The following is a 17,183-nucleotide window of genomic DNA, read 5'->3' as shown; positions in this document are numbered from 1 at the left end:
TGTGGATGTGTATCCACCTTTGTATATACATAGTTGTATAATTGTGTGTAATTGTGTGTAGTTTTATGTAGTTGTGTGTAGCTGTGTATAGTTCTATGTAGGTGTGGGTAGTTGTGTAACTGACCTGCTCCAGGAGGAAGATGTGCTGGTTAAAGTAATTCTGTAACTGTTCGTTAGCGTAGTTAATGCAGAACTGCTCAAAGCTGTTGGTTGTAAAATCCTCAAACCCGAAAATGTCCAACACACCGATAGAGAGACACTGAAACACACAAACACAAAAATGTTAACACACAAACCAATATGCGAAGCTCAGCAGTAAGCTAATGAATATCAATGAGTAAGTGGCACAACAGAAAAGCATCTAACCCAGGAGAGTTTGAATCACTACGATGTCACAGCCAGGGCTGAGCTAAACTGGCCATGCTCTCTGGGAGGGAGGGGCATACTCTCTCTCCCCTGTCAATCACAGCACCACTAGCAAATCATGGGTGTCTAATGCCTGCAGAAGTGGGCGGATAACTCCAAGTGTGTTACGCCACCCTCTGGCGTTGTACGAGCAGCAGTTGTATTCACCTAGCTTCACGTGATAGCCTTCATCCTCCCTTGTTGGGGGGGGGGGGTTATTAATGAGTAGTGGGCGTGTCTCAGCTGAAGACTGTGAGTTGGCTGTCAGTTAGCGAGTCATGTGTGTGTGTATGTGAGAGTGAGAGAGAGAGTGTGTGAGAGCGAGAGTGTGTGCGCGCCGAGTACCGGGACAGCCTCCTCCATGTCTCTCTTGTTGAGGAGAGCGTGGTTGATGCGGAGGACGATCCAGTCAAACAGTGAGCTGTACAGAGATTTAGCCATCGAGTCTCGCGCCGTGATTGCCTAAACACACGTGTAAAAACAACAACACAACACTGTGATATAAACACAACACTGCAGTTTAAACACTGTGAGAGTGAGGTGTACCTCATTGAGGCTGTAGCGCAGCATGAGCACGTCGTTCACCGTCTGAGCTTTCCTCTGAGTCAGAGCCTTGATTAGCAGATCCTCTCTCACCTGAGTGTATACACACACACACACACACACACACAATGTTTATTACTGACTTTAAAATGTATATATACGTACATTTTATTCATGTTGGTATTAAAGTCAGTAATAAACATCCTGTGTGTGTGAAGTGTGTATGCATATATATATATATATATATATATATATATATATATATATATATATATATATATATATATATATATATATATATATATATATATATGTATGTATGTATGTGTGTATGTATATATTATATATAATTAGTGTGTATTTGACCTTGAGCAGTTCAGACAGAGTTTTGAGGACGGGTGCGGGTCCCACGGTCACTCCATCTCCATCTGCTCTCATCTCATATGTCACATTTCCCAGATACAGAATAGCGGAAAGCACAGAGAATATTCTGCAAACAACACAACAGGGTGGAGAGGAGTGGAGCTGCGACATGAACATCCAACACACCCAACAGGAAAGAAAATAAAAACTTCAAACACTGGGAGGAGATTTCAGAACGTTTTAATTCTTCACATGCTATATAGAGGTGTGAAAACCTTAAATGATAATCTATTTCTGCATTATAAAGAGAAACATCATGATATAGAAACAAAATGTACATTTCTTCATCTTCCTCACTCTGCACGATCACAAACCTTACTCCAGCTGGAGTAATCGCTCTTCCACCCACAACATTGCGCTAGTCGGCTGTGAGAATTTCATTTTTCTCTTGAGGATTTAGAGTGTTTTTTAATTTGGCATCTAATATTAAACAACTTCTGATTCACAATACAGAGAAAATGTGTGAACAGGGCTATGTGTGTGTGTGTGTGTGTGTGTGTGTGTGTGTGAGTGTGTGTGTGTGTGTGAGTGTGCGTGTGTTATAACCATTTATGGAAATCTGCAGAAGGTTCAGTTGATGTTTTGACATATTCAGGAATGATGACGTGAACACTTTAGTTTTAGAGTTACAATAAACAATTCAGTTTAGTGTTAGAAATAAACACTTGAGATCTAAAAATCACTTTCATCACTTTACATCAAACTGTCTGTAATTAACATCACATTTCGCTTTTAGCAGAAAACAAGGTTGAATAAAAATCTGAATTTCTTTCCTGAATGACGTTAAGCTTTAAACCTGAATTAAATTAAACTGAATTGAATTAAACTTTTTAATTTTAATTTATACTTTATACTGGTTTCAGGACTTTAAACTTGGATTAAAATTTTATTTTGGGATACATTTTAATAATTAATTTTCATTTAAATGCACAAAATGGCAGTGTTCATTAGACAAAAAGAGACAAAAAACATTGTTAATTATTATCTGGAGAGACGGTTTGCTGCTGTTGATTTATTCAGACTGTAATCCATCATAAACAATCAGAGTGAATATGAATGAATAAGAGTTAATCAGATTGAATAAAATTGAATCAGACTGAATCAGAGAGAATAAGAGTAACTCAGAATGAATCAGAAAGAATAAGAGTAAATCAGACTAAATCAGAATGAATCAGACTGAATCAGAATAAATAAGAGTAAATCAAAATGAATAAGAGTGAACTGAAGTAAATTAGACTGAATCAAATGTAAGGTTCTAATCAAAGTTTTAATCAGAGTTGAAGATTTTAATCCAGGTTTGAAATTAAAGTGGTGTAACAAAAAAACAACAAACACACAACTCAAACAAATCCTGAGTTAATCAAACTTTATTCTAACCTGTATAAGGCTTAATACAAGTGTTTTACTGTAAACACTGCTCTTTAATCTGGTGAAAATGTGATAAAATTGTAAAACACATGTTATCAGCAGTGTGATACTGGTGTGTGAGACCTTGTCAGTGGTGTGTGTGAAATGTTTCCGCTTAGTAACTCACTGTTTCTTGGTAGCAGGCAGGAAACCAACCATCTCCATTGCCTGCTGAAGTCTCTTAAACTCATATCGAATCTCCGCTGCATCATCCACATCAGCCTGATCCTATAGCATTAACACAACATTCAGATACACACCTTGATATCACACACACGTCTGGGTCAATGTGTGTGTGTGCACGTGTGTGTGTGTGTGTGTGCACCTGTTTGAGGTAGTGATAATTTTCAGGTTCTAACAGTTTGAACTCTTCTTTTTCTTCCTGAGACGCTCCGACAAGCAGGTAATAAAACACATGATAGTTCCTGTAACACACACACAGAATAGAAGAGAGATAAGGAAAGATAAGATAAAATAAGATTTCAAACACATTTAACCTGAATGATAATAATAATAATAATTTTTATGGAAATAAATCAGAAAAATAAATTAATTCCATTCACTTCATGCTGTTTTTTACCTTTCTCGGCTCTTCCTGGAGACAAGACGACATTTCTCCAGCAGGTACTTCTCTATTGTAGCTCTGACACACACACACACACACACACACACACAGTATTGTAACAGAGCATATACATAGACAATACAGACAATAATTCTCCAAATTTGTCCAAAATAAACACCCTGAAACAACCCTGCAGAGAAACACTACCCTAGATTCAGAACAAAGTTGCTCACATATTGATCAGAAGTAACTGTCGTATCATACTGCAACAAATCGATATTTGACAATATAATCTGATACAATACAATATGATATGATAGTTACCTCTGATTGATATGTGAGCAACTTTGTTCTAAATCTGGGGTAGGCCTAGTGTTATTTCATGATTGATGATGATGTAGGGAAGGGCTGTTTTAAAAATATCAGAGTTACAGACGAATCACCTTGCTAGTCTGATAAATTATTTATATACAGTACATAATATTCAAATGATTATATTATATAAAATAAATATATATATATATATATATATATATATATATATATATATATATATATATATATAAAACATGGAACACCGTGAAGGTCATCATCAACTGGTGAAAATGGGGCACCACAGTGACGTTACCAAGAACAGGATATCCCTCAAAAACTAATGAAGGGACAAGAATAATTCTAAACCAAGACAGCTGATCACCCAAAGCACACAATATCCACAGTGAAGCATGATGGTGGCAGCATCAATTTTAACACAAAACCTGAAAAAATTTCACCTTCCTGCACGATAATGATATCAGGATTCACATCAGTTGACGTTTTTGTTTAGATGTTTAGAAGACATTATCTGTTCAATCTGAAAGTATTCGTATTCAGTTACATCCATATTTAACATGATATACATTAGGGTGATGTAACTGAGTGCAACTGATGATCAGCACATGCAGTGTGTGTGTGTGTGTGTGAGTGTGTGTGAGAGAGAGAGAGAGAGAGAGAGAGAGAGAGAGAGAGAGAGAGAGAGAGAGAGAGAGCGCGAGAGCTGTTATATGTACTAAAGTAAAGAACAATGCTTTAGATGTTATCACACTCCTTCAGACGACACACATTCAAGAAGAATGCAGACAAAGAATCTGACTCACCCTCTAACGATTCCACCTTCCAAGAAATTCACCTGGATAAACTTCCCAAAGCGACTCGAGTTGTTGTTATATGTCGTCTTTGCATTCCCGAATGCCTGAGAGGACAAAAAATACAATAAATACAAAAAATATTTCCATCATGTTCTAAAACCTAAACTTTTCTCTTGCTCCATGTAGTTTATAGCAGTCAGTAAAGTAACACATATATAAATATTTAAACAAATATATAAATATAAATATAGTAAATGTGTCTCTAAAAAAACAAAAAAGAAAACATGTATTTAAAGAGAAACATGTTAGAAGAGAAACCCTGAGTGAAAGTGAAACACTATAAGAATTATCACTTTATTCTTCTTCTTAATATTATTAATATATTTAGGGCCCTAGATAGGAGACACAGAGTGTGCACTACTGGAGAGTACTAGATAGGAGAGACAGTGTGTATACTACTGGAGAGCACTACTTAGAAGACACAACTGGTTAATACCATCCCTACAGTGAAGCATGGTGGAACATGGGGGAACATCTCAGCAGCAGGGATGGGGAGACTGGTCAGAACTGAGGAAAGGATGAACAATAAAATGTGCAAAGGAATGTGAATATTTTCTGAACCCTCTGTGTATATTTACAGGCAAAATGTCCCAAAATGACTAATGTTAATGACTTAATGTGTTAATGACTGCACTGTTTATTTCATTATGATTACAGTGAAATCAGGCCAGGGTTTCTTTTCCTTCCATAGAAGCAGAACAGATCCGGATTGCTGCTAAAATGTGTGTGTGCTCTCCTGGTGTGAATAAATGTGTGTGAGCATGTTTCTGCCTGCTCTGGTATTCTGAGTTGACCAACACCCTTGGAGGAGCCAAGTTGCACACCTTCAATACTACTACAACTAAAACAAACAAACAAACAAACAAACAAAAAACAAATTCAGAGAGTTTAAGAGGTAGAGGAGTGAGAGTGAACACACCAACAGTCATGTCAACTTTGAACACTGTGTTTTTGTCATTCATGCAGGTGTGTGTTCTCCCATGTAGAACTCTCTCTCTCACACAAACACAGACACACTTAAATATACATTTACTGACAAACACACACTCTTGTTCCAATAAGGTCATAAATTCCGGAGGAAAACTAAAACAGAGCCATGATGTGGAAAATATCGTAAACCGGTCTGTTACGTGTGACTGTGAGCTGACTGGAATATTTGTGTGGGTGAATTACAGTGGCCGGTGGCAGAGATGGGTGGAGAAGTGAGAGGAGTGAAGTGAAGTAAAGTGACGTGACTTGTGGCCAATTATGGTGACCCATACTCGGAATTTGTGCTCTGCATTTAACCCATCCAAGTGCACACACACAGTTGTGAACACACACACATACACACACACCGTGAACACACATCCGGTGCAGCCATTTTTTTTTTTTTGTTGCGCCGCCCGGGGAGCAGTTGGGGGTTCGGTGCCTTGCTCAAGGGTCTCACCTCAGTCGTGGTATTGAGGGTGGAAGAGATCACTGGTCATTCACGCCCTCCACCTACAATCCCTGCCAGACCTGAGACTCGAACCCATGACCTTCAGGTTCACCTTCGGGTTGCAAGTCCGACTCTCTATCCATCAGGCCTCCAGGCTTGGGTTTTTTTTCTAGTTGCCATGGTTACACTGGTAGCTACTGCAATAACCGGGCATCTTAAAATACATGACCAACATGCCATGCATTTTTTCAAACAACATGCAATAAATTATGATACAGTCAAAATAAGTCAGCGCTAATTAAATATGTTATTGTGACTTACAGCTGAGTAACTGCCTCGTGATCAGAGGGATAGAGCTCTGTTCAGGATCGACCATGTATGGAAAAGGGATTAAAGAGGATGTGTATGGAAAAAAGGTCAAAGGTCAAGCAGACAGGGTTTCTGTTACACATGATTTACAGCTCTGAGTTACACAAAGAATAAAAGTGTTTATTTTAAATTCCCCACTCTATCTTCTGTTCACTTCAGTAATAATTAATGTAAAATAATGTATAGAATATAAATATTACAGTGGTGTTGTGGTTAAATCCACAAACATGGCTGGTGGTAACAGGACACATTACTGCTCACCACCACTTCCTGTGTTAGTTTCATGATGAAAATACTTCCTCTCCTCTTCTACAACGTCACAGAAGAAAACAGAGGAGATGATGGTATATTCTCCTTTAGAAAGGAAAAATACATCTGTAAAGCTACACTGATCTACATTTCTGATTCAGACATACATTAATGTCCATCAACAATAATTTTGTGGTTACTGACACACACACAGTCCTTTCATCTACATCCATCACACATCGTCACACATCCACTTGAGTGTCTTTTATATCTCAAAACTATAACATTATCTTATAAAATAACATTAATATAGAGCTACTTATGCAATTCTCCTTACAGTGTCAATAATTTTACTATTGGGTATTGGGAAATTACTAATAGATAATCTACCTCCCTGTCTGTCTGTCTGTCTGTCTGTCTTTTCTGTTAAAGTTCACAAATCTACAACTTGTATTTGATCTACCAACTACGACACACTCTACCACACACACAAAAAACAAAAAAAACCCTTGTTTTTTGTTCCAGAGTACACTTATAATGCAGTGTTAATTCCACACTTCATATGAGTCTTTATATGAGCAACTGGACATTAAGAGTTAATTCAACACTGAGGAGTTGTGCTTTAGTTCATTCTGAAACAGATGTGCTGTGGGAAACACACACACACACACACACACACACACACACACACACACACACACAGTGTGAGAATTGTGCAGTGATTATAGTGTTGAACAGGTTAAACGAGTTTTGGCGAATTACATGACAAGATTTCTTGTTTAACCCTTAGAGAGAACGACAGTGAAGAACACGCCTCAGTGTTTACATGCTGAACACTGCGAACACTTAATCTCACAAAACACCATCATCTTCTCATCTTCTCTAAACAGCTTAACAGTAGAACAATTCTAAAAATATTTTTCCAAACAATTCAACAACTAACTCACTGACTAAACAACTCAATAACTAACACACTGATCGACTGACCTGACCCACCAAGACAAACAACTGACTGCACAGTTTACCCACTGACTAACCAATCAACTGACTGAACAACTGACCAACTGACCTGACCCACCAACAACCAATCAACAACCTGAACAACTGACCTGACCCACCAACAATCAATCAACTAACTTAACAACAGACTGACTGCCCTGACCCACCAACAACAAATCAACTGGCTGAACAACGGATACCCCACCAACTAACCCAAAAATTAGCTCACATACTGGCCAACCAGCTTAACAACTAACCGAACTGCTGACTGACCAGCTGACCAACCCACCAACTGACCTTCCCACTCACCAGTTCACCAACCAACTGACAACTGACTAAACATCCAATCTACACACTGTCCAACCAACCCACTGACCAAACAACCCACCGATTAACTGACCCACTTAACAAAACACTCCCCAAATAACTGACCCACTGATCAGCACACCCACCAAATAACCAACCCAGTGACGAAACAGCTAACACATCCATCAAAAAACCCACCAACCCACCAAAATAACTAACTGACTCAACAACTAACTTACCAAGAGACCTAACTAACCAACAAACAACTGTACCATCACTGAAATAAAAATAACACAGACCGCAGATTTGAAGCATAAACATATTGCTGTATATAAAGACCAACTGAATAGGACAGAATATAATGTTCAAGACTTCCCTCAAAGAATCACACACAAACACATTGCTGTTTCTTTTTATAACACAAGGAAGTGTGAGAAGAATATCCCTCGGTCATGTGCTTACAGTCACTGCTTCCTGTTTCCAGTGAAAAAGAGTTTGGAGAAAAAAGCTAAATATTCAGGTTTTCATCACTTGCAAGAGAGAAATGACAAAATGATATCATCAGCCAATCACACGCTGTCCTGGACAAATGTCCTGGAGAGGGAACACACCTTCACTATGACATTATTTACTATGACATTAGTTATTCCAAACAACCAATTTCTATCACTCATAATCCTCACCTGGTCTTTGTCTGGACCACATCTGGAGGAAACCCTGTACTTCCTTAATCACTTCCCCTAATGACTATGCTCCCTTGAATATGTCCCCTAATGACTATGCTCCCTTGATGACTTCCCCTAATAATCTCACTGGAACTTTGCTTCTTTGTTAAGAGGGATGTTCCCCTCACTCCCTTGTGAACATCCCTTAACTTTACTCCCTCACTGACGTTCCCTATCAACTTTACTCTCTCTCTTAATACTTCACTTCTTGACGTGACTGACTGGCCTGACCCACCAACAACTGACCAAGTGACAAAGCCAAGAACCACCTGACTCACTGGCTAACTCAATAACTGTCCAACCCAACAACTGACTCACCTATCAACCAAACAGCTTGTGTGATAAGTATTTGGTATGCTAATTCACTAGCAGAGTAAAGTAACCCAGCTCCACTGGCTGTGATGTAATGATGGGGCCAGAGTAGTAAAGTCCAATCTGTAAATGCTTTACTGCTCATGTTTATAAACTGCTTTCTCCATTTAGTAACAGGAAACTTGCAGCAAATGAGTTAATGCTCATAAAATGAACTTTACCAGTGTGTGTTGGAAACAGAAATCGGTACCTCAAGTACTGGTCCAGCTCCTAAGATGGTCCTCTCCACACCACTGGTGCACCCCTTCCGGCTCAGTGCAGTCAGACAGTGGATGAGGAAGTTGGTGCTTTGCGTTTTCCCCGAGCCACTTTCTCCAGAGATGACAATGCACTGATTGGTCTGTTTGTTCAGCATGGCATGGAATGCAGCATCCGCTATAGCGAAGATGTGAGGATCTTCTTTCCCTAGAATGCAATTCTCGTACCTTTGCAGATATTTGGGGTTGTAGATGGGGAGGAACTTGAAGGGATTAATGGCGATGAGGATGTTACTGGCGTATGTGTAGATTTGGTTCTTGTAGAACCGACAGCGTAGAGTTTCTAGAATACTGGCCTCGTTAAGCACAGTGAGGCTGCACAGATCCTTCACATCTTTACGCTGGGGTGTGAGAAAGTCCTGCACAGTGCCATACTGCCCTGATGTGTCCTGTTTGCCCTCCTGAAAGGTGAAATAATAACCCTGACTTTCCTCATGTCCCTGAGGCCAAAGCAGCAGGCAGTCCACAGGACAGTCGTCCATCCGGAGGATGTGTTTGTCCCCTGAGTGTTCCCTCACCTCCATCAGCTCGTACGGCCGGGATAAGTCTAGTTCAAGTAGCTCAGCAATGCGCTGCACCACCAGGGCTGCCGTGGTGCCCTTTCGCACCCTGACTGTGCAGGATGGACGTGTACTGAGGGACGGACTCACATGAATCTTCAGTACGTAGGACACGCCTGTGGAGCTTTTGCTCTCTGAGATGCTCATCGTGACACTCGAGAACACACCACATGTCACACAGCACCTACAGAACGGAGCAGGAGTGTGAGTGTGAGTGTGTGTGTGTAAGGGAGTGGAGGGAATGCAAAACAGGAGAGGGGAAAATAGAGTGCATGTTCACGCTTGTACAGATTGAACTAGGAAGTGCCAAGCTGGAACATCTCACGCGCAAAAAAAAAAAAAGAAAAAAAAAATTTTACTTAATCAATCAGTCAACAAACAAACAAACAAATAAATAAAGTGTGGATTATGAATTCAAAACGAATAATATTTGCATTTGCAGCTGTGGAATTCCTTAACAGGTGTAAAAAGTAAAATACGCGTCTGCACTGAGATGATTAACAAACCTGAGCAGAGCCACTCTGAAATAAAATTACAAAATTCACATGCACGCTTAAATTTTATATTGTAATTTATGGTTAATTTTCTAAGTCTCTTACCTGCTTTAATCTGCCGTCATTCCATCACGACACATATCTATACCGCGCGTTAAAAGCCACTTGCCCTTCGTCCTCAGCGCCTCCACTAAAACCTGGTCAGCGGAAGAACACAGCAGCTCACCTGTCCTGTAAACAAAATCAAAGCGCGAGGTCGAATGACAAAAAAATACATCCGCGATAGGAAATAACACCTCTGTAATCTGTAAGCTGCAGGTTTAAACCTTGTTCACACAAAACTCGGAGCTCCACACTGCTATCTTACTTCCTAGCTTTTTCACAGCCATCCCCGCCCTGTGGAACGCCAAGCGGCCCAAAACACAGCAAGATTATTATTACTTTTCACACTGTACGAGATCCTGATAAACTTTCGGCTGAATTCTATAACAGACTGAGTGATAATGTGTATATTCGATGAAGATCATCTAAAGTTAGACCTGCAATTAAAGAATATTGCTTTGTTCTTCTTACGTCATCAGTGTGATCCAGGCTCATGCACAAGGGTGCAGTTCTCTATTTATTCCTTTTAGTTTCATGTATTGAAAATGATTTGTCTCTGACTCAGGTGCATATTTCTAAACTTTTTATCCCTTTATTTAATATGAGTAATCTTCATTGTAATCTTAATCATGAACCACTTTTTTCTTATACAATGTGGGATATTAAGCAGTCCAACAATACAATTAATGCTGCATCATCTTACATAAAAGTAAAAGTATCTGAGCAAATTGTGTAATTACATACTACAATCAACCACAGAAAATGCTCTTTTGTACATTTCACTTCATCTCTGAGCATAATACTCATATATATAGAATGTGTGTATGTGTGTGTGTGTGTGTGTAGGAAGGGGTTTCCTTCATCACTGTAAGATGCGAGTAAGCCTGTTTCTACCAGCTATATCGATAGTTACATTTTTTATTTTGGATGAAGTGTCCCGTTAATACTGTTATTCTTATTTTTATTATTCAAATAAACCATAAAAGTGATTTTCTGGAATATTTAACATTAACTGATAAGAGAGAATGAAGGCTAGCTAGTTATGATGTTAACGTCTTGCTGTCTTTTGGTTGATGTCTGAAGTTTTTTCATATTCAGCAACATTATCTGACATAAGATTGGCTTCAAACCGGCACACTCCACAGAGACTGCCCTTTTGGCCATCACTGAGACGCTACATGCCGCTAGGTCAGCCAAACTGTCTTCAGTCCTCATCCTCCTTGACCTTTCAGCAGCATTTGACACGGTGAACCACAAGACTCTCCTATTCATGAACCACTCGGAGCTCCACATGAGCCTAGGAATTCGTGGTGCAGCATGGCAATGGTTTGCTTCCTACCTGGAAGATCGGTCATATCAGGTGACATGGAGGGGATCCACATCTGCTCCTCACAGACTCTCCACTGGTGTTCCACAAGGCTCAGTACTTGGTCCTCTCCTGTTCTCCCTCTATATTCGATCTCTTGGTGCGGTCATATCCTCACATGGGTTTTCATACCACTGCTATGCAGATGACACAACTCATCCTCTCCTTCCCTCCCTCAGACTCTCATGTTTCTGCTCAGATATCAGCTTGTCTGGCAGACATCTCATCATGGATGACAGCTCATCAGCTGAAACTTAATCCCACCAAAACTGAACTGCTGTTCATCCCAGGTGATTCATCCCCATCTCAGGATCTTGCAATTTCAATAGACAATTCTCTGATCTCGCCTTCGGTTACTGCACGCAATTTTGGGGTAACCATGGACAATCAACTGTCCTTCTCCTCTCACATTGCTAATCTAACATGCTCATGTCGATTTCTCCTTTATAACATCAGAAGAATTCGTCCATTTCTTTCCTCACAGGCCACACAGGTGCTTGTTCAGTCCCTTGTCATTTCAAGACTGGACTACTGCAACTCACTCCTGGCAGGTCTGCCTCTGAGCACCATTCGTCCTCTGCAACTGATCCAGAATGCAGCTGCACGATTGGTTTTCAACCTTCCTAAATTTTCCCACACCACCCCATTGCTGCGCTCCCTCCACTGGCTTCCTGTAGCTGCCCGCATCAGATTTAAAACACTGATGCTTGCCTAAAAAGCCAAAAACGGACCAGCACCCACTTATCTCAAAGCAATTATCACACCTCGAGCGCCACCACGCTCCCTCCGATCCTCTAGCACTGCTTGACTGGTCCCACCATCTCTCCGGGTACAAGCAAGGCATGCATCGAGACTCTTCTCTGTTCTGGCACCAAGGTGGTGGAATGAACTTCCTCTAGATGTCCGAACAGCTGAGTCACTGGCAGTCTTCAAACGACGTCTAAAGACTTACCTCTTCATAAAATACTTAAATTAGCACTTTTGCAAAAAAAAAAAAAAAAAAAAAGCTCCTCCCCAACAGAGTTTTGGACTGATGGTATTCCTAGTTTGTGACCTAGCGAGCCAATATCAAAATGTATTTTTGATAGACTTCAAAGAACTATTGTAAGTCGCTCTGGATAAGGGCGTCTGCCAAATGCCATAAATGTAAATGTAAATGTAATCCTTTATTGCATGAACTGGAGCTAGCTAGTTAGAAAGTAATTAAGCATTCTTGCTAGCTATTGGTTGGCTACAGTTAGGAGAAATTAAAAACATGTAAACTGATGTCTAGCTCTGTATATGGCCCTGTTGGTGTTTCATACAGTAATTACCTCACAGTTCACTGGACACCTGAACTTAACTACAGGTAAAGCGGTTTATTTTTAAAACATTTAAAACATGTGCAGGTCCAGTTTAACAGTTTAAACAGTGTTATTTCAAGTGTGTTTATTTTTCTTTAAATTTAATAATCAATAAATATTAATGCCAATTATTATAAATATATAAATAATTAATTTAGTAATTATTCCTCTATGGTGTGTAACAGTTTACGTTATTAATCACACACATAAACATCTAGATACATTTTGTTCATTAAATATTTTTTGCATTAAAATATATGTCTTGTTGTAATGAATCGCTGGAGGCGGGTTGTGTAGGATCCATTAGCAGATTTAATAGCGGATAATCCAAAACAGCAGGCAGAAACGTAGTCGAGAAACAGGCAGTAAAGTCCGGTAAACCAGGAAGTCAAGCAGCGAGGCAAACAAATCCAAAAAACACAAGGCAAAGGCAGAAAACCGTAAACGTGAACAGGGTCGAGCACAAAAGACAACAAAACACTAAGGCAGAGAGAAAAGGCTTGGTAATGTCCCGAAAACAATACTTCGCGTCCTAGTGTAGTGAATGCGCTGCTTAAATATCTGAAAAAACCCCGGAAGTGTTTGTCGTGGGTGGCATCAAAACTCGGGCGAGGGCTCCCTCTGGCGGGCAGGTGCCGGTGGTGATGCTACAGAACCCCCCCCTCTAGGAACACCTCCAGGTGTTCTACGACGTGGACGGCCCCGGGGCCGAGGAGCTGGCCGGTTGGGGTGGAGGCGATGGAAATCCTCCACCAATGAGGGGTCGAGGATGTCGTCTGTATTTACCCAGGATTGCTCCTCTGGACCGTACCCCTCCCAGTCCACCAGATACTGTAGGCGGTTACCATGGCGTCGAGAGTTGAGGAGTGAGCTCACCCTATAAGCTGGGGACCCATCAATATCGAGCGGTGGCGGTGGTTCATTCCCCATGGTTGTGTCGTCCTGGCGGGGGCGTGCTGGTTTGAGCAGGGACACGTGGAAGGTGGGGGAGATCCGATACGAGGCAGGGAGTTGGAGGCGGTAAGTCACCGGGTTCACTTGGCGGACGATAGGGAAAGGGCCAATGAATCGTGGACTCAGCTTGCGGCAGGGTAGCCTCAGTCTTAGGTTTCGCGTGGATAACCAGACCCTCCTACCCACCTGGAGTCTGGGATGTGGGCGTCTATGACGGTGCGTCTGTATTCTTTGACGTCGTATGGCACGTTGCAGGCGGACGTGGGCGCTTTCCCAGACCTCCTGGCTACGGCGGTCCCAGTCGTCTATGGCAGGTACGTCAGAGGGTTCTCCTGACCAAGGGAACAGAGGTGGTTGATACCCCAGAATGCACTGGAACGGTGTGAGTCCCGTGGATGAGTGGGTGAGGGAGTTCTGGGCATACTCTGCCCACGGGAGAAACTCACTCCAGCGCTGCTGTTCACGGCTACAGTAAGAGCGGAGGTACCTGCCGATCTCCTGGTTCAAACTCTCGGTCTGTCCATTAGACTGTGGGTGGTATCCAGAATTGAGGCTTATGTTGACCCCTAGGTGGGTGCAGAAAGCTCTCCAGACTCTAGACGTGAATTGCGGGCCCCGGTCGGACACGTTATCCTCAGGAAGGCCGTAGGTGCGGAAAATGTGGTGAAACAGTGTTGTAGCCGTTTCCATGGCTGTGCGTAGGCCTTTGAGGGGGACCAGTCGGCATGCCTTAGAGAACCTGTCGATGGCTACTAGGATCGTGGTGTACCCTGCAGAACTAGGGAGGTCAGTAACAAAGTCTATAGCCATGTGGGACCAGGGTCGCTTGGGAATGGGCAGAGGTTCTAACAGGCCCATGGGGAGCTGGCGGCTGGTTCGAGACTGTACACAGGAGCTGCATACTCCTCCACGTCCTGGGCCAGTGCGGGCCACCAAAAGTGGTTGCTGATCAGGGCTGGGGTGCGCCGGATACCAGGGTGGCCGGAGCTGGGCGTCTCGTGCACCCACCGCATTATTCTCAGACGAAGAGGGGCAGGCACGAAGAGCTTGGTGGGTGGACAAGCTGGTGGTGGAGGTTCATTGGCCTGGGCCCGCTGCATCTCCTCTATGATGTCCCATCGGATAGGTGCGAGTACTATGGCGGGCGATAGTATTGGCTCCGGGCTGCTGGGCGCATTTATTGGGTCGTGTCGACGGGATAGAGCATCGGCTTTGCCATTCTTGGTGCCTGGTCTATATGTGACAGTGAACCGGAACCGGGTAAAGAACAGTGCCCATCGAGCTTGTCTTGAGTTTAGTCTCTTTGCGTTACGCAGATATTCCAGGTTACAATGGTCGGTCAATACTATGAACGGGTGACACGCTCCCTCCAACCAATGCCGCCATTCTACCAATGTTTCCTTGATAGATAGGAGCTCCCGATTGCCGACATCGTAGTTAGCTTCAGCCGGGGTTAGCTTTTGGGAAAAGTAAGCACAAGGATAAACTTTCCCTGGGTTTCCATGGCGCTGTGAGAGTATGGCCCCGATTCCGCAGCTGGAGGCATCCACCTCGACGATGAAGGGCAAGCTGGGGTCTGGGTGCCTCAAGATTGGCGCCGTGGTGAAGCTAATCTTTAGCTGGGTGAATGCGGATCGGGCCTGTTCCGTCCAGCGTAGATGCCGTGGTTTACCCCGCAGGAGTGACGTCATTGGATTAGCGATGCCGCTGTAGTTCCTTATGAACCGTCGGTAAAAGTTTGCGAACCCTAGGAACCGCTGCAATTCCTTGACTGTTGTAGGTTCGGGCCAGTCCGCGACTGCCTTTACTTTGCCGGCGTCCATCTCCACCCCCTTCTTAGAGATGACGTAACCCAGGAAGGTAATGGAGTCTTGGTGGAATTCACATTTCGCGGCCTTGACGTATAACTGGTGTTTCAGCAGCCGGGTGAGGACTGCTCTGACGTGGTGAACATGTTCCTCATAAGTGGATGAGTAGATAAGAATGTCATCAATGTAAGCGATGACGTAGTGGTGGAGCACATCCTTGACGATCTCGTTTATGAATGATTGAAACACTGCTGGGGCATTGGTTAATCCATAAGGCATCACTAGATACTCGTAGTGTCCCCGTCTTCCACTCGTCCCCCTCCTTGATTCTTACTAGATTGTACGCGCTGCACAGGTCCAGCTTAGTGAATATCCGAGCCTCCCTGAGTTGCTCCAAGGCTGCTGGTACCAGCCTGGGGTATTGGACTGTCAACGCATTCAGTCCCCTGTAGTCGATGCATGGCAGCAGACCACCACCTTTCTTTTCAACGAAGAAGAATCCCGCCGCTGCTGGAGAAGTGGAGGGTCGGATATAGCCCATGGCTAGGGCTTCCTTGACGTATTCCTCCATAGCCTTGGTCTCGGGGAGAGAGAGAGGGTAAACTTTATTCTTGGGGGGCATGGCGTTGGGCAGCAGCTCGATCGCGCAGTCCCACGGGCGGTGGGGGGGTAACTGCCTGGCTCTTTCTTTACTGAACACCTCTCGTAGATCCTGGTATTCGCATGGTATTGAGATGTCTTCTGACGTGTCGGGACTTTCGATGGAGGTCGAGAAACATGGCTGTGACTGGATCTTGCGGAGGCAGTGGTTCTTGGAATGGGGTGACCAGCTGATCAGTTCTCCCTCCTTCCAGGACATGACAGGGTTATGAAGTTGCAGCCAGGGGAAGCCCAGGATGATGGGGTTTGAAGGAGTGGAGATGACGTAAAAGGTAGTCTCCTCAAAGTGCAGTGCACTCACTTGTAGGGTGAGTGGACGGGTCCGATGAGTGATGAGGCCTCCCCCGATGGGACGGTTATCGACGGCCGTCACTCGCAAGGGGGGTTTGCATGGCAGTGTGGGGAGGTGAAGGTCCTCTGCAAGCTGTTGATCGATGAGGTTGACGGCCGCCCCGGAGTCCACTAGTGCTGGAACCACAATAGTGCCCTGAGTGTGGTGCAAAGTCACTTTAAGTGTCATGCAGGAGGATACGAAATCGTTTCTCACCTTGGAGGTAGATGGTTTCTCGGGGCAGTTGTTAACCCAGTGGCCGGTGCCCCCGCAGTAGAAGCATAGATTACGGCGAGCCCGACGTTGACGTTCCTCCAGGGACACTCTGGTGCCGCCCA

The 17,183-nt window shown here is 43.1% G+C and overlaps 1 protein-coding gene across 6 annotated transcripts in view; it reads right to left on the bottom strand.

Annotated features, from left to right (window-relative positions):
- myo9b (myosin IXb) overlaps positions 1–10,697 on the bottom strand; it is a 36,781-nt gene extending 26,084 nt beyond the window's left edge. For 4 of the 6 annotated variants that reach the window (XM_053233205.1, XM_026936580.3, XM_026936582.3 and 1 more), the window contains exons 1-10: positions 10,387–10,673; positions 9,161–9,971; positions 4,480–4,574; positions 3,359–3,421; positions 3,104–3,203; positions 2,906–3,006; positions 1,315–1,438; positions 952–1,041; positions 751–867; positions 125–259 (exon numbers count right to left, since the gene is read on the bottom strand). In XM_053233205.1, the coding sequence (XP_053089180.1) occupies positions 125–259; positions 751–867; positions 952–1,041; positions 1,315–1,438; positions 2,906–3,006; positions 3,104–3,203; positions 3,359–3,421; positions 4,480–4,574; positions 9,161–9,934 (1,599 nt within the window). In that variant the 5' untranslated portion in view covers positions 9,935–9,971; positions 10,387–10,673. Of the gene's footprint in view, positions 1–124; positions 260–750; positions 868–951; positions 1,042–1,314; positions 1,439–2,905; positions 3,007–3,103; positions 3,204–3,358; positions 3,422–4,479; positions 4,575–9,160; positions 9,972–10,386 lie in introns of all 6 variants that reach the window. The other 2 variants (XM_026936579.3, XM_026936584.3) reach the window with 2 other exon arrangements.
- Positions 10,698–17,183: the final 6,486 nt, after the last annotated feature.

Source organism: Pangasianodon hypophthalmus, chromosome 4 (genome assembly GCF_027358585.1).
Source record: "Pangasianodon hypophthalmus isolate fPanHyp1 chromosome 4, fPanHyp1.pri, whole genome shotgun sequence".
Lineage (NCBI taxonomy): Eukaryota > Metazoa > Chordata > Actinopteri > Siluriformes > Pangasiidae > Pangasianodon > Pangasianodon hypophthalmus.
Note: the sequence above shows the minus strand (reverse complement) of the source record. Positions and strands in the feature narration are given on the sequence as shown.